This window comes from Cibotium barometz, chromosome 39 (genome assembly GCF_041138505.1).
Source record: "Cibotium barometz isolate CiBa-2024 chromosome 39, ASM4113850v1, whole genome shotgun sequence".
NCBI classification, from domain to species: domain Eukaryota; kingdom Viridiplantae; phylum Streptophyta; class Polypodiopsida; order Cyatheales; family Cibotiaceae; genus Cibotium; species Cibotium barometz.
The window spans coordinates 9,013,751-9,031,386 of NC_141084.1; the positions used below are offsets into that span (position 1 = coordinate 9,013,751).

The 17,636-nt window shown below is 43.1% G+C and overlaps 1 protein-coding gene across 4 annotated transcripts in view; it reads right to left on the reverse strand.

Moving 5' to 3' along the window:
- Positions 1-17,636, reverse strand: part of LOC147615692 (O-fucosyltransferase family protein) — a 54,738-nt gene that overhangs the window by 13,660 nt on the left and 23,442 nt on the right. For 2 of the 4 annotated variants that reach the window (XM_086778251.1, XM_086778249.1), the window contains exon 5: positions 8,515-8,736. The exons of 1 other annotated variant lie outside the window; for it this stretch is intronic. In XM_086778251.1, coding sequence (XP_086634377.1) covers positions 8,515-8,736 — 222 coding nt within the window. Of the gene's footprint in view, positions 1-6,657; positions 8,279-8,514; positions 8,737-17,636 lie in introns of those variants that run through there. One more of the 4 variants, XM_086778252.1, reaches the window with a different exon arrangement.

Consider the following 17,636-nt stretch of genomic DNA (forward strand, 5'->3'; position numbering starts at 1 on the left):
GACGGCTCTCGTATGCAACTGCATGCCCTTCCTGATTTAGGACAGCTCCTATGCAATCACCACAAGCATCACATTTAACCACGAATGACTTGTGCAAGTCAGGAACAATCAATACTGGACCACATATAATAGCATGCTTGAGCTGCAAGAAAGCATCCTGTTCCTTTGAAGTCCATTTGAAAGCAGTTTTCTTCTTCGTGAGATCATGTAGAGGAGTGGCAATCATGGCGAAATGCCTGTAATACGAACATAATCCCAGAAAACTACGTACTTGATGTACGTTTTGCAATTCGGGCCAATTCCGAATGGTCTCTATCTTTGCAGGATCCATTGTAACTCCATCTTTGGATACAATATGACCCAGATAATGAATCTCTGAAAGGAAAAACCCACTTTTCTTGGCATTGACGAAAAGTTTATGCTTCCGCAACTCTTCAAACACTGTGACCAAATGAGTTCTGTGTTCCTGCTCATTCTTGGAGAAAATCAAGATATCATCAAAGAAGACTCCTGTAAACTTGCGATGGGGTCGGAATATCCTATCCATCATACGATTAAAAGTAGCAGGAGCATTGGTGAGACCAAAAGGCATTACCAAGAATTCATATAATCCGAAGGCTGTCCTGAATGCAGTCTCATGGACATCTTGAGGCAGCACGCGTATCTGGTGATAGCCACTCTTCAAATCAAGTCTGCTAAAGCAAGCTGAGCCATCAAGCTTATCCAAGATATCATCAATACGCGGAATTGGGAATCTGTTCTTGATGGTAAGCTTGTTCAAAGCTCTATAGTCCACACACATAGGGAATGATCCGTCCTTCTTTTGAACAAGAAGCACAGGAGAGCAGTAAGGTGAGGAACTGGGCTGAAAATATTAAAAATTATTAATTATTATAAAAAATGGGACTTAAAAGATGAGAGGAAGTCATTTTTAGACACACATTCCAAGGGTCTGTCGCACTAAGAGAGCCACAAGAGTGTTTTTTTGAATTTGGAGCATTTTTCTTGAGTTTAATACTGTAAGGTATGCATTTTCTTGATTACTTTGTTATTTGCTACAATTTTGAATTTTTCTCTCATTGTCATTTGGTTCAAAGTTTGCTACGAGGAAATTATGGCAAGGAAGAAAAACAAAAAAAATATCTAAGGAGGTAAGTGATTTCAAAAATAGACTTCTAAAAGCTCGTTTACCTGCTTTATGATTTCTTCTTGTTGTGCAGCACTCACTCGATATGCGGGTTTGTTAGGTGGAGAACTACCTGGCACAAGATCTATGCGGTGATCTTCGGGCCTTTGGGGAGGTAATTCACCTGGCAACGAGTCAGCAAAACAGTCGTTGAATGCATTAAGAAAATTCAGCCTATCATTAGACATAGCATCCACATTTTGATGATTTGGCACAAGACTATCACGCACAAAAACCAAGTACACTGAAAGACTCTTTCTCATTGCTTTATTAATTTGGATGTGTGATACAAGTGGGATGGAATCCCCTTCTTTGCCACCATCAATAAAATGCATGCAGCCTTTGTGCATAAAAGAAATCATATTGGACTTGTAATCTTTGCGGGGCTCAAGCCTATGGTGCCACAGCTTGCCCAACAATACATCACATCCATTCAGTGGAGCAACTAGGAAATGCTCATTATCAAGGTAGCCCTGGATATGGATGCGCAACTTCCCTATCAAAGGGGTAACCTGCACCTCTTTACCAATAAATGCAGCTTCGGCTTCAATCTGAGGTCTCATGTTTTCAACCTCAATACCCAATGCAGCTGCCATTTGCATAGAGATGAAATTGTCAGTTGCACAGTCATCAAACATGAAGAGTGCGGACTGATCCTTGATTTGTCCCCAAGCCTTGCAAACCATTCGCTCTTTTGCATCATGACCTGTTTTTCCTTGCACATTAGGAATTGCATGTACATTAGCTTTGGTGTGCTTGTCCTCGTGCTTTGGTTTGCGATCTGGGCATTGTCGAAACATGTGGTCTTTGCTACCACAAGAAAAGCATTTTCCATCCTTAGCATATTGCTCTCTTTGCTCCGGGGTTAAGCCGAATTTGTTCTTCCTTGGGCCCTGTTCTTATTTTCAGCTTTACTACCCTTGTAGGGCTCCCGGAAGTTCTTTTTAGGTGGCTGTCCACCCTTTTGTTGATTTGGGACAGCCTTGTCTTTCCCCTTTGAACCTCCTTGGTCCTGCTTAATCTTAAGCACCAATTGCTCCGTAGCTAGAGCAGAAGCTGTGAGTTGTTGCAAAGTATGTTTCGGGTGCAATTCAATGCCCGATCGATATGCTGGTTGCAATCCAGAATGAAACTTCCTCTTTCTTTCATCTTCAGTGATTTGCATAAAGGGAGTCACTTCCAACAACACTTTCCAGAATTTGTTAACATACTGTTGCACACTTTCATTATCTCTTTGTTCCAGTTTGTCCCAGTTTTGAGTGAGAGTTTGCTCCGCATTGGGTGGCAAGAACTGAGCATAAAATCTATCTTTGAATTCCTTCCAAGTAGAAATGGGATCCTTGGTGATCTTTTCAGTGATCCACCAATGAGCAGCAGTCCCTTTTAAAAACATGCTAGCATAGCGCACCTTTGACTTTTCTGTAAAGTCCTCATCGCTAAAAGCAATGTCGAACTGTGCCGCAAACGCTAACACCTTAGAAGCATCATGTTCACCATGAAAAGCATCAAATTTAACAGATTTGTCACCTGCTTTGAATTCCTTGAGCTTCCTGGCATGAGGCTCATGGTCTTCTCTTTTTCTTTTCCCCTTATCCAACGTGACAGCCCTGTCTGCATGGGCTCCATGGGCCGTCATAGAAATTTCATGGGGCACGGTGGCATGTGCTCCACGAACTCGAAACTCAGATGCATGTGACTTACCTGCATATGGCATTGTCTCTCCATGAGACAACTCAGAAGGCAAAATTTTTCTGGAAGCAGACCTATCACCATGAGATACATGTCTTGCATGCATGTGACTTTCATGCCCTCCATGAGCACTGGCATACATATATCTGTCAGGCTTTGTGCCTTGTGGAGAGGATGCATGTCGAGAGGTGACTGTCACCTCTTCCTTTTGCATAAAAGATTTCAGCCTTTGAGATGCGAGGGTTCCAAGAACCAGATAATGTCCATGTACATATGAAAACAGTACCAAACAAATAGACTTGAAGTCGAATTTCGATGCAGAAGCTCGAAGCAGAACGACCACTAGCGTCGTGGTCCAATCTCTACGATCCTGTGCTTTCACGGACTCCGCCGAGAGCGCCTCACTGGTGTTCCGAGACCACGCACAAACAGGCGCTCTCGTACTAACGCCTAGCTCTCCCGATCTCAGCACCTTTGGACCGAGGTTCTCCAATAGAGCTTGGACAACCCGGCACCGAACGGGTGTTGGCCGTATTGGGAGTCGGGAATCCCTTATCAAATTTAAACACAAAATACTTTACTTAAATCTGAAATTCACTTACTTGTGGATGGCTGATAGAGAACCAATACCCGTGGTATTTGTGTAGAAGATGTAGCCACCCTTGTTGAAGAAACAGTTGCCTCGTGGTGAACTTAGCGTAGCCACCAGGACAAGTACCACCACAAAGACCACAGCCACCTGCTGTGAAAGAAGGAAAACCCACTTGCAAGGGAGGAGAGGCCTGGCTGCAATGTGGAGAGAAGATGGTGTGGAGGAGCAGCCGGCGGTATCCTTCTGTTGATGGTGGCTGCTGTGCAGAGGAGGAGAAGGAGGAAGCGTGCAGAACCCACTTGTAATGGATGCCAGAAGAGAAAAAGACAGCCGCCTGTAGGAATGCTTACCTTAATCGAGGTGTTCCACAACTCACCCATCACCCATCAATGTAGCATTGCACAACCGCAATCTCTACCTCTCAACACTCCCCCTCAATGATACATTGGAGTGTCCATCAAATGAACATGTGTGCGCGTGTCTAACATCTTAGACACCTAGTCCATTTTGAGCCGACTCGCTCACAGCGGAACCACCGAGTCCGATTTGAACATGGAAGTTCAGGTGGGAACCAACCATACGCATACACCTCACACGTGCATCGCTCATGCACACATCACGCGACAACCATTTCGAGCTTCTAGGTGAGCTCGGGTAGGGCGACTCTCATACCATGGGTGATTACAAAAAATTCTTGTTTTGAGCATGCAGGCTCGGGCATGGTTGCCCTCATATACATGGGTGGAAAGATCACAAAGTAGCGGGGTAGCGAACCTCGTGTGAAGATTTCTTTGTGTTACTTACAATTCACTTTACACCATGTAAACAAATATGCAAAACATCATTTCCGCCACCAAATACAAAGTATGATGTTAAAGGCATGTGAACAAGGCTTATATATGATATTTTGTGTGAATGAAGTCTTAACTATAAGGTTTTAAAAACCTTATCAAGAGCTGCGCCTGCCCGTTGAATGTGTTATTATGTGCCGAGCTGTTTCTGTAGCGCGGTCAGACTCCAGTTCCAGCTCAGTCCTTAGATTCTCTGACATCATTGGGTCATCTTTCTCCTCGCAGTCTCTTTCTCTATTGTCTCCTTGGCAGCTTCCTTGTTGACACCAAAGACTCCATAGCCTTCATATTTGCTGAAATCTCCATTTTCAGCTTCCATGATGATGAGCAGGTTTCCCATGTTGCAAAAATCCCATTTGCAACTCTTGGGCAGCTTCTATGCAACCTCCATGTTGCAAATCTCCTCTCAAACTTGAGAATGGCAGCTCCAAATCTCTCTCAAATCCTCACAAATGCAAATCCAAATGATAATATGAGTGTGCATAATTTTTTTTCGTAATAACTGAAAATAATGCTTAATCAAAGAACTTATAACCAAGAAAAACTATATATAAATATTCACCATGACCAAGAGCCCACCCAAGCTCTGATACCATGTTAACAATTCTAAAATGGGATTGATCATGGTGATAGATATAGATTAAGTAACATAATTAAGGTGGATTAAACCACACTAAGAACTCCATAAGAGAGAGAGAGAGAGATTGCACACTCAACACTTGATCTCTATTGCATATCTCAAATGAACCATACAATGATATAGGCTCTCTAGCCTTATCCCACTTTACATGTCATCATCCATGTGGCACTCCCTTTTCCACTTCTTTTGGTCAAAACTCACATACCATTCAATATTACATGTGGCATTCTTATCTTGCCACAATATCTTGCACCTTTAGGGTGCTTTCCCACATACACACAACACCACGATTACATCTCTCAACACATCGGTGGTACAGTTCTGTGTGCTAATAATGCATCATATGCCATTAAAGACATTGGCAATGTGGAGTTGACGTCATGTAGTGGGGACACATTTACTCTTGCAAATACTTTATATGTACTTGGAATTCGCAAGAATCTTATTTGTCTTAGCACTTTCAAAAGTTGGTCTCAAAATCCAGTTCTTTGATCATTAATGCTCCATTTATGACAGAACAGATTCTGATGCGCTTATGCTCTCTGGTACATTGAGCAATGGCCCTTATAGGCTCGCCGTGTATAACACGAGTAGTGATTCTCATGATGATGCTATGGTTGTTTCCACATTATAGGTTATGCATTACACTCAGCTATGGCATGCTTGGTTTGGTCACCTTCTCTTATGTATTTACAGCGTTATTATATGGTTCATGAGTTGCCACTATGCAGCTAGCGGTAGTCTATGGTTCATGAGTTGCGAACTATGCAGCTCCCACACAAGCATGTATGCGAGAGATGTATATTGGGAAAGATGCAAAGTCAATCCTTTCCAAAGGATGGCACTGTGCGAGCTACTCTGCCATTGCAATTCATACATAGTGATTTATGTGGCCCTATGAGGACATCATCTTTTATAGGACATCTGTACTTTATGACTTTCATTGCCGATTACACTCGTTTTTGTTGGGTGTATGGTTTGAAAGCTAAATCAGATGCATTTTTAGTTTTCCATCGGTGGCTGAAAATGCTTGCAACCATAAGCTCATGACATTCCGTACATATCGAGAGGGGGAATATTTGTCACGTGAGTTTACAACACATCAATCCGGTGTGGCAATCACGTGGTATTTCTCATCAGTGTACTGCTCCTTATACACCACACCAGAATGGTGTGGTTGAGTGCCATAATCGTACACTTATGGACATGGCAAGATGTATGCTTAAAAGCAAGGATTTGCCATCCAGATTTTGGCTTGAAGCGGTCATGTGCGCCAACTATGTGTTGAACTGTTGTCCCATTAAAGCATTGAAAACTATGATAGCTTATGAGGCTTGGAATGGAAGAATCCCTATAGTCACTCATATGTGTGTTTTTGGATGTCTGGCTTACGTGCATGTACCAGCACAACAAGGCAAACTTGAAGCAAAAGCATTGAAATGTATTTTTGTGGGGTATAGCAGTAAGAGCAAGGGATACAGGCTATATGTACCTTCCACCAGAAAGACTATTGTGTCCAGAGATGTCATCTTTGATGAATATGCATGCTGTCATGTAGGCTACAGCCATCGATTGATGCCCCAGATGTCTTTGATACATTGCTGCCATTATTTGGTACAGGTGCTGAACCTGTTGAGCCTGCTTTGGCTCCAAATCAGCCTCCTGTTGCTGCTGAAAATCAGCAGTGCTCCAAACCTGCCACACTTCGCTCAAGATGCCATGGGTGATGCATTGGTTGAATGTGATTCATTAGATTTACTGCTTATGCCTTATAAGATTCCTATTGCTTATGACTTAGAACCAGGCTACACCTCACAGCTCACAGTAAAGACTGCTTATTCACATAAACTAGAAAGGAAAGTAAAGGATAATAACTGACAAAAGTGTCTTCTGTATTACTGGAAAAGAGTTACAATGTCCGTGAAATGTCGAGTACAATGAAGGGAGTAATGAACTATACTACCACTCAGAGTAACAGCCCAAATAATACAAATGCAGGCTTATATAGCCTCGACTTCCAAGTTCCTGGTCATCCTGGTAGGGAGTAACCTGTTAGTGTCTGTCAAAACTAGCTTCTAGACTTCTCGAGTACTCTACTCTAAGATTTCTCTGGTCTGAGGGTGCCTTAGCTCCTACGGCACCATTGAAGTCCTTGCCTCAACCGCTGGAAGACAATGCTGGCAGGCTGTCACCATCCACCCACCTGGTGCTGGTTCTTGATGCTCAACCCGAGGTTGGAATTAACGTTCAGCTTCGTGGCACTGGGCTTCCATCCCCAGGGTGTTCTTTTTGGTCGACGGCCCAGTCGACACTACAACCCTTGTAGCTCTAGAACTCCGTGAATTGGTTGCAGGTTGATATCATGTCTCTAGGCAAGAGTCATCAACTCCTGCTCTGCCCAGTCACCTGGGCAGAAAACCCAAGACTCAAAAAATGGGGCTAGAAAGCCCAATCATAATCTTTCTCCTTAAGAGAAAGATTCGACATGATACTGTACATGATAGATGTATTGAGCCCATCGTCTCAGATTCATGACCTGGAGGTCTCGAGGAAACAAAGAAGGAAAAGGCTTGAAGACAAGAAAAATAAGCCCTAAGCCACTTTTGATGCAAGGAAGAAGAGGAACAAAGACTTCAAAGTTCAGATTGCAGTCTAGAAGCAGTCCATACTCCAGACACTCATGGATCATGTGATCTTTGTGTAGCCGCTAACCCAACAGATTGTTGTACCAATCAGCCAAGGATCTCACACTGAGACCTGAAAATTTCGCAGTTTAGCCAAGCACCAAAGGTGTAGCTAGTAATTGGTGTGATTGGCAGTAGACATTTCTATGATAAGGGCTAGATTTGCATGAATTTTCCCACATTAAAGTTTCCCTCATAAACCAAAAATGAATGTCATGTGTATCAACTACTTTCCTAAGATGCATTGGGACATGCACTATTAGGCAAGCAATTGACAAACTCAGTAAAAATAATGCCATTGTCGCTTTACAGGATGACATATGAAAAAGGCCCATAGTGATAGATGGTAAAGCCACGTACAGCAAGGTTTCAGCAGTAGAGGCATAACTTGGCCTAGCAAGAGTCATAACAGAGAAGCAGGGCATGGCAAAACTTGGCCAACTTGTGCCAAGCAGGTCAACACAAACTACTTGCTAACTGCTGTTAGCCAGGAACACACCCCATACCTCCTTTCCTTTTGTTAGACCCACCTTGAGGCTTGCACACCGTTTGACACCTAAGCCAAGCTTTGCACTGCTCCTGCATTGTCTTCCTAGCAGACAATAACCTCTTCTACTGATGACATCCACAGCTCTCCTGAAGCCCGCTTCCAAAACCACAGCATCTAAGTGTTCTTGGTACAGCCTCCTGTCTATGCCTAAGAAGACATGTGAGAACAGTGCATACCTTCGATGCATACTTTGGAGATTGCAACAACAGCATGAGAACTGACTAAGTAAAAAAGTTAATTTCTGATATACCATGTGGTAGTCCTTCCTACATATTTGCATACAAAAGTAAGAAAATTGACTAAACAAAGACCAATATCTTACCTATCAGATCGTTGGCTTGCTGCTGGTCTAATAATCACCACCTTGTGTTTCTGCAGTGCTGGCAGAACTTCTTCAATGTAATCATAAGGGGCCTTTCTTTTCCAGCAATTTATAAAGAATGGTTCTGCTGATATCAAAGCCTCTGGCAGCTCTTTAACAACATGCAGAAGGCCCTTGGTCTGATTTATGAAAAAGTCGACATCAAAAATATCTGCAAAACCACTTCATTCACAAAGACCACTTCAAACACAAAATCTACATATATGTATACATACATATATATGTATATATATGTATATACATGTGTACACACACACAAACACATTTTTTGTGAAACCATTGGCTAATTAATTACTCAAGGTATGGTACAAGCATAGCTGTCCATGAGGAAGGACAAGCTAGAGACAGTGGAAAAACACAGCTAATTGCCTAGTAGTGATCTCAACCAAGGCATAAGAGTCCCGGAGAGATTCAAGCAAAGAGTGTCTAAAATAATTATAGGTATCAACTAGATGTCTAATAATTTGATCCCGTGATAAGATTTATCCTGGCCACAATATCGCATGCCAAGACTTTACATTCTGCAGAAGCAGTTTACATTTTGCAAAATTAACATGTAATCGTCACAAAACTCCTCATTGCTTCTATTTTCTACTGTTCATGTGTGGCATATGGAGCCTGACATGACATACATGTGTGGCTTGTGGAGCCTGACATGATGTGTCTGTATGGCATATGGAGCCTGACATGACAATACATGTATGGCTCATGGACGACATGATATGATTTCCCGAGACTAGCTATCCTGGTGATCTTCTGTATTTATGTTCTCGGAAAATTCCGGAAGGATCATGAAGTCCTGGAGATTTTACCCGATACAATCGAGCAAATGGGTGTTTCTTCCAATCTAGTTGCACTCATGTGTGTGCATGACTTTGATTTTATATTTGGATAACTTGTCTTGTTTGCCTCGACAATGCTTGAGATTACTGTATGTGTTGTCCATGGGGCTGGGGACGCCTCGGCACCCTGTGGACAAGTGTGCACGCCTGTTTGGGACTGACAGGTGGTCTACATGTGTTTTACGGGTGGTAAGTATCCCTAAAAAACCAATTTACAACTTTATGATTTCACACACTAATAATTATAGGTGCAGGTCCACACTCACTTATAAATGACCGGACAACTTATAAGATATTCACACTGGGTAGGACTATTTTAATACATGTGGCAGCCAAAAGGCGGGCACCGGACCTGTTTTGAACCAACCACTTGTAGGCGCCCCCTTCTAGACCAAAAAAGCACACGATTAAGCTATTTTCAGCGGAGAGACTCTATTACTAGAGAAAACTCAGGTTTGGGGCAGGCACATGCTTTTCTTTGTGCATGTGAGAGCTGGTTGACCAGTTTTACAACCTTCCACCGCCATCTACCGCGTAAAAACCAGCTAGGTGTATGGGGGAAGCTGGTCGACTTCTTCTGGAAGCTTCTCGACTGCTGGCCGGCTATTTAAAGCCCTAAAAAGCTGCTGGTCATGGCATTGGAAAGAGTAGAAGAGCTGGCTGAAAGGGATTTCCTACTAATCGGAGACCTTCTGGCTTGTGAACTACTGCTGTTCGACTTCTCTTGTGGCTTTTGAGAGCTGGTCGGCTGCTGCAAACAGCCCTTCAAGGCTGGTCAACTTGCTCTGGGAGCCAAACAGGAGGAAGATGAAGATGTAGGGCTGTCCCGGGCTGATGTGGGAGTGTTGTGGGCTGTCCATGGTTGTCCATGTTCTTTATGCCGGGAATGCTCTCTTGTGCTGAGGAGTGACATCAAATTCATCATATTGTATTGGAAGAAACAAGTGCTAGCCAGTCAAGAATCCCTGGGCACCCACGAAGTTGTATATGAAGCAGACTCCTTTTTGGTAATCTAACCATGAAGAGGGGGGGCGGGGGGAAGCCCATCTTCTAGCCCCTAGTGTGGTGTACTTTGCAGAGCTGTTATCTCTCTCTTATCTGGCATGTTTATGTGTTTAATTAGTTTTCATGATTGACAAGCTTTCCATGTTACAGTTGCCCTTCCGTTACATTAGTTTCAGAGCTTGGCTTTCTACAAAGCTTGTGCCTTATATGATGTTGGATATGGTTGTAAGGAGTCATTATCCGTAAGAGAAGGTTGGGATTCTGAGGTAGCCCTTGTTTTATTGTCGCGCCTCGAAAGAGGTTACCTTTGGTTTAAGCAACAATGAGCGTGTGGAAATACTTCATGGCCCTCTTGTCTGTGTAGGGACATTGTTGCACCCTTTCAGTCTATTCAATATCATACTTGGGAAGCTAGTAGAGAGAGATTCAGGGACACGGAGATTCTTTTCTTTCTGAAAATCTAGTAGATACATGATGGCCAGCCAGTCAAATCATTCTGTGAAGGACTCTATCACCCATATTTGCTACATGTGGGAAGAGGATAGAGATAGGGACCAAGTTGGGACTTTGACAAATGTAAGGTTCCCCCCTTCCAAAATAGGGAAAACACTTAAGATAGTCTACTATGTCTTAGCTTGGAGAAAATTTTCTACTTGTCGACACTTTGACTATGTAAAGATTCAAGGATATGATTTGTGGGTAAGACCTAGTGTCTTCTAAAAGTCAAATTACCCATAGGATAATTGATCATAATTTGGGCAACTACTAATCTTGATTCCTAGAGACAACGCTTTTTTCCTCATCCATGCAAGGCACACTGCTGACCTAGTCTCCTAGAATAGAGTTGCTCGAGAACCTATTTATCTAGCGTAGGGCTTTCACTTAATCTGTTGGAAAGCTACCCAACTAATCGGGTCCACCCGTCCGTAGAATGGTGCCGTCGAGGCATTCCATCCTCCCACTTTCCACCCTACTCACGCGTCAATTTGTTTTCTAATTAATCCTACCACACTGTTTGACATAAATAAACATGATCCTTAATTAAGACCCTTTCACAAGATTCGTTAAAACAGCCTCTTTGCACAGTACATTAATGCCAAAGACAAGATTTATATAAAAAAAGTTTATCCAAGAATCAATTCCATATACAAGCCAAATTGGCTCTCTTATTCTTTTCCTTTATACTACCAATAATCTAGAATTCGACCTTCCAGCCTCTACATGCTGGGCAAAACCCTACAAGACCATACACCTCATCGTCGACTGTTGGCGAGGACTCAAGCCGGCCTGTCGTCCCCTCAAGCTCCGTTGCTCGATCCTCCCGCCCCTCAGAGAGATGTCTACGCACTAGGGTGGGCTAATTCACCGCACTAGCCTGGATCCTCAGAACTAGGCAGCATCACAATTACTCGCCTCAATTGGCAAGCCTCATTCTCCCAATGGTATGAGAGATACCATGGGTGGACTCCGGGCCTTACTAACATCTCCGCCGTCCGGCTACACAAGCACAAGAATGGGGCAGCTAAGACATGGAGAAGTTGTACCTGTATCTTAATTTAACCAAGATAACAATCCACTTACTCAGCTAAATCATAGGACTAGAATCCATGTTACCTTCTTAAGAAAACAATCATTTTCACAAAGATTTTAGCATTTCAACTTGAGATTGCGATAAGACATTCTTTATTAAGACATATGTTGTTATTTAAAAGAATACAAACTTTAACTAGTAAATCAATCAAATAGATTAACAATTAATAAAGAAACCGGGGCCATACCTCAACCCTAAGAATGATATATAATTGAAAAATAAAATATATATATACCTTATAGTTATCGTTGTCTTTGCTCGTTAATAAGAGTTTCAGAACTTGATATATGAGAATAGAGAGTCTTCTAATACCTTCTCTTACGATTGAAATCATCCGATCATCCCCAAGCTTTATCTCCTCTTACTCGTACTCTGACTTTTCTCTCTTTCGAAGGTCTACGGCGAAGTAGCTCTTGCAGGGCTACGGCATACTATTCTTTCTTTAAAAGAAAAGCTATGGAGTAGTAGTCTCTTCCTCATAAAGGTCATAGCAATCTAGCTTTCTTTTCCAAGAAATTAGATAAGAATGAAGGGATATATGCATCTCAAGGTCTAGAATCACCTTGTGGCTTCTACTAGCTACATTCTTACAGTTTCTCTGTGTAGAGACCTTGACAAAACTAGCGAATTTTTTCAGCCATAACTCTCTGACAAAAACTTAGAATATGGTCGTATAACCAGTCAAAAGAACCGGAAGGCATCTGGTCTACAAGCCAACACGGATAGAATAGGTAAAAACGTCTATATATAGCCGCAAACGCACCATCTTTAGAAACGTGTTGCTTTTCCACATTTTTAATATGCATGGACTCTAAATATGTAAAAGTACTCTAAATACGACCTCCTCTCGCCTAAATTCGAATTTCTATTTTTGGAGATACTTATCTCTTAATAGAACTATTCTTGTCTTCTTATTTCTTTTAGGATTTTTTGAGCTAATATTTTTATTCTAACACTTTCCTAATGTTTCTAGCCTTATTGTCTCGCTCTTCTCTAAGTGCACTCTCTTTCCTTCTTGAAATCTATATTAAAAGAGACACATACATGGCTTGGAAGGGACCTTACAGCAGATAATGATCCACCATTATCTAATAGGGCTGAGGATCAACAAAATATTGATGCTTTGATGAATGAGCTTGAAAAGCTCCATGCCTTACAAAGGGACCCAGATGTACATAGGGTTATTGAATCAAAGCCTCAGGTTAAGAATGATGCGGTTACTTTTAATGCAATTGTCCAACAGATGGGAATTGACAAACCTCAAGAGTTGAGTCTTGCTTATATGAAAAGTCGTGGCGATGTTTCCGACGATGAGGGTAAGTGGGTCTTCACATGGCAACCTCGCAGGCAATCCCATGAAGGGAATTCTACATGGACTAACCACGGGCACTTCTCTTCCTCAGGGTTTTTTCCCTTGGTTATTAGGTGTGAAAGGACACCACAATTATTGTATTTTGATATTATGGAGTTAACCCCCAAGCTCCACACATTGTATGCTATCTTCTTTGTGTGAGCATCAATCTTCATTCTCGTGTGTGTCCCTCTTTGAGTGCAGCCCTAGCCCTAACAATGGTATCAAAGTAGGGCTGCCCCCCTTCTGCACGCACGGTTTCATTTGTCGGCAAATTCCGTAAGCAGGCGCACAGTTCCGTCCGGCGACTCCCGATTTCTATCGAGTATAGCTCCGCCAGTTAGCCGCCCGACTCGGCCATCCTCTGCCCATTTGCACCTCCACTTTGGGTGGTGCTAGTGCCGAGGGCTCCACCACCGCCCAGCCCCTCGACGGAGCTGTCACCATAGTGGGCGGCGCTTGGCTGAGCTCCGCCACAGTTGTGGCTTATGTAGCAAAGGCTACATTTTGACAAAAAACTGGGTCTTCATTCCGTCGTCGTCCCCACTCTGTCTGATGGTTGCTGTCTCCAACCCGTCTGGCAAGTGCACCCGTCAGTCGTCGTCTAGTCATCCACTGTGGTACAATCTGTCTCATTGCCATCGCCATCACCATCGCCTGCAACCCGTCGCCAGCGCCTTTCAACCAACAACAACGATCTGCGCCTTCCGACCAGCAACACCACGTCGCCGGTTGCTGCATTGCCTCGTCATCTGCCCGCCAGCTGTAGAGCAAGCTAGCCAGCAACAGTTGCATCTCTACAAACCCTGCAAAATTAGGGTTCCAAGCATTTAGGTAACTGATTTTGCTTGCAGGTGCTTTTCACATCATATTTGGTTGCACGTGTTTGCATATCTCTTGGTAAAGAGATTTCAGCAAATGGCTGGAAATACGACGATATATTTGGGGTTTTGTACCCAGAGGACAAATTGGATGGCAATAATTACTCCCTCTTGAGTTTCATGGTCCGCAATCTTCTTGTGGCCAAAGGATTATGGAGTTATGTATCAGGTGAAGATGTACGCCCTGTTGACATAGCACCTAACACGCCCGGTCGTGGTGCTCAACAAGCTACAATACCCACTCCTCCCTCACAAGAGCAAAAGAGATGGGATACTCGCGAAGCCCAAGTGATGGCTTTGATTGCTTTGTCAGTAAAGCGATCCATCATACCGCATATTTGGTCTTGCAAGACCTCACGGCGAGCTTGGGATGTACTTGAAACCGTGTATTAGGCAAAGAATGAGGCTAGGGTTGCATTTCTCAAGAAAGAGCTTGAGAACTTGGACATGAATGATGGCGATAGTATGGCTGATTATCTTACGAAGATCCAGGATCTTCGGGAGCAATTGCTCAATATCGATGAGGTCATTTTTGAAAAGGAGTTGGTTTCCAGGACAATATCATCTTTGCCAGAAACCTACTTGAACTTCCACACATCGCTCACTCTATCTATGCGGGGAAACCCGGGACCAATATTGTTTGAAGAGTTGGTTGGTTTGTTACTACAGGAGGAGCAAAATCGAAAGAACAAATCTTCTAGCATGCGTGGCAGTGATGGGGCTTTTGTTGCCCAAGACAAGGGCAAGGGAAAAGCCAAACACAGTTTTCAGCCAAAGGCTAATTCGGGACAGCCTTCACAAAAGGCTAAAAATGATGCAGACAAGTCTAAGAAAAAGGGCAAATGTCACTACTACAAGAGGCCGGGTCACTACTTGAATGAGTGTAGAAATAGGCTTGCAAAGGAGAAGAAAAAAGAACGTGGCATGGTTGTAGATTCTTCATCATCATCTGCAGGGAAAGATGATGCATCAGTAAATCTTGTGCAAGATGAGTGGACTTTCCTTACTTGCAGTTATGATGCATCATTGAAGTATATGTCTCAACATCAATGAAAGACACGACACATGGTACTTTGACAATGGTGCTTACAGCAATGGAAGAGGCTAGAGTCGTGCCTCGTTAGCTGCTCCATACTTTACAGGAGAGCAAACTTTCAACTCCACTTGGTAGTAGGACTCAGGCTGGTTCACGGAATGCAAGAGGTCAGGCAGATGTTGCTTGCATGAGTACACTTTGTGATGCAGATGAGCCAGATTCATTCGAAGAGGCTCATGATGATGAGCTTGGATGCAAGGCATGCAAAACGAGATGGATTCTATCCATAAAAACAACACATGGGATTTGGTAGACTTGCCTGCTGGCAAGAAGCCCATTGGCACAAAGTGGGTATACAAGTTGAAAAGAAAGTCTGATGGTACCATTGACAGGTACAAGGCTAGGCTAGTGGCCAAAGGTTATGCCCAAAAAAAAGGGCATTGATTATGATGACACTTTCGCACCTACTTCTCGTATGGCCATAGTTAGATGTGTTGTTGCATTGGTTGCCCATCATGGATGGAAAATGTATCAGTTGGACATAAAATCAACTTTTTTCAATGGGGATTTGCAGGAAGAAGTGTATGTAAATCAACCCATTGGTTTTGTGATGCATGGTCATGAAAACAAAGTATATAAGCTTCGAAAGCACTTTATGGTCTCAAACAAGCTCCCTGAGCTTGGTATGAGAAGATTCATACTTATTGATCATGCAGGGATTTCGAAATAGTCCAGCGGAGAAGACCCTCTATGAGAAAGAGGATCATGGCACTTTGAGTATGCTCATTCTTTGTGGATGACATGTTGCTATCAGCTGAGAATGATATGGATAAAATTTCAGCATTCAAAGCTGAATTACAATCGTCATTTGAGATGACAGATTTGGGATTATTGGATTATTATTTGGGCATACAATTTGTGCAAACAAATCTTGGGATTTACGTACACCAATCAAAGTACATTCAAAAGCTGTTGCACAAATATGGGTGTCAAGATTGTAAGCCCACCTCTACTCCAATGGAACCAGGACTGAATTTGAGTATGTATGATGTTGGAGAGCCTTTTGATATGAGTGTTTACAGCCAAGCAATGGGCTGCCTTATATACTTATGCAACACATGCCCAGATATTCAGTTTGGGGTTTCCCACTGTAGCAAATCTATGCACAGCCCAGGTACAAAGCATTGGCAAGCAATGAAGTGGATCTTCCACTATCTTCAGGGCTTCCTAAATCTTGTGTTGGTATATCCCAGGGGGGCAGCTTGCAGTTACATGCTTACAGTGATTCCGACTGGGCTGGTGACTATGATACACGAAAATCCACCAATGGCAATTGTTTCTTTTTGGGATATTCATGCATATCATGGTTGAGCAAAAAGCAGCCCACTGTTGCCACATCTACTTGTGAGGCTGAGTACAAGGCAGCCTTTACAGCCGCAGTAGATTGTGTATGGCTGAGGAGACCGATGATTGATCTTTGTGAGTGTCAGCAGACACCCACCACTATACTCATTGGCAGTCAGAATGCTATAGCCGTGGTACGAAACCCAGTGTTTCATGCATGTACTAAGCACATAGAGATTCATTATCACTATGTCAGGGAGAGGATTCATGCAGGGGACATCTCCTTATCTTACTGCTCTACATAGGACAATGTTGCAGATTTGATCACGAAGGCGTTGCCTTGAGAGAAGTTTGAAGCTTTCCGCAAAGCCTTAGGCTTACTCCCCTACAGAGAGTGATCTACTGCAGACCTTGAACAGGTTCACATTGCCACTACAAGGGGGATTTATTGGCACATATGCTATGAGTAGTGCCAGATGTGAACATGGGCTAACCAAGGGCACTTCTCTCCCTTTGGTTTTTCCCCCTTGGATGTCAGGTGTGAAAGGACACCATAATTATTGTATTTTGATATTGTGGAGTCAACCCCCAAGCTCCACACATTGTATGCTATTTTCTTTGTGTGAGCATCAATCACCATCACTCTTGAGAGTGCTTACTATTGTTCATTCTATGTGTGTCTTTGTTTGTGTGCAACCCTAACCCTAACAATTGTGAGTGGGCATGTAGCCCAAACCAGTGATGTGAGAGGGCATGCAGCCTGAGCAACTCATGTAATTGGACATGCAGCCGACCAGATATTATGAGGGGGCATGTCCTCCGAGGGGATGATGTACATCGACATGCAGTCCGAGAAGATGATGAGGCGTTTTCAACCCATATGAGAGATGCAGAAGATCTACATGCATTGTCAGTGATATCTCCACCTTCTAGGTATGTTCTTGCTCCTAGAGTTCCATCTCAAGTGAAGGGTGTTGCACACGAAATCAGCCCTAGACTTGGGCATCACCGC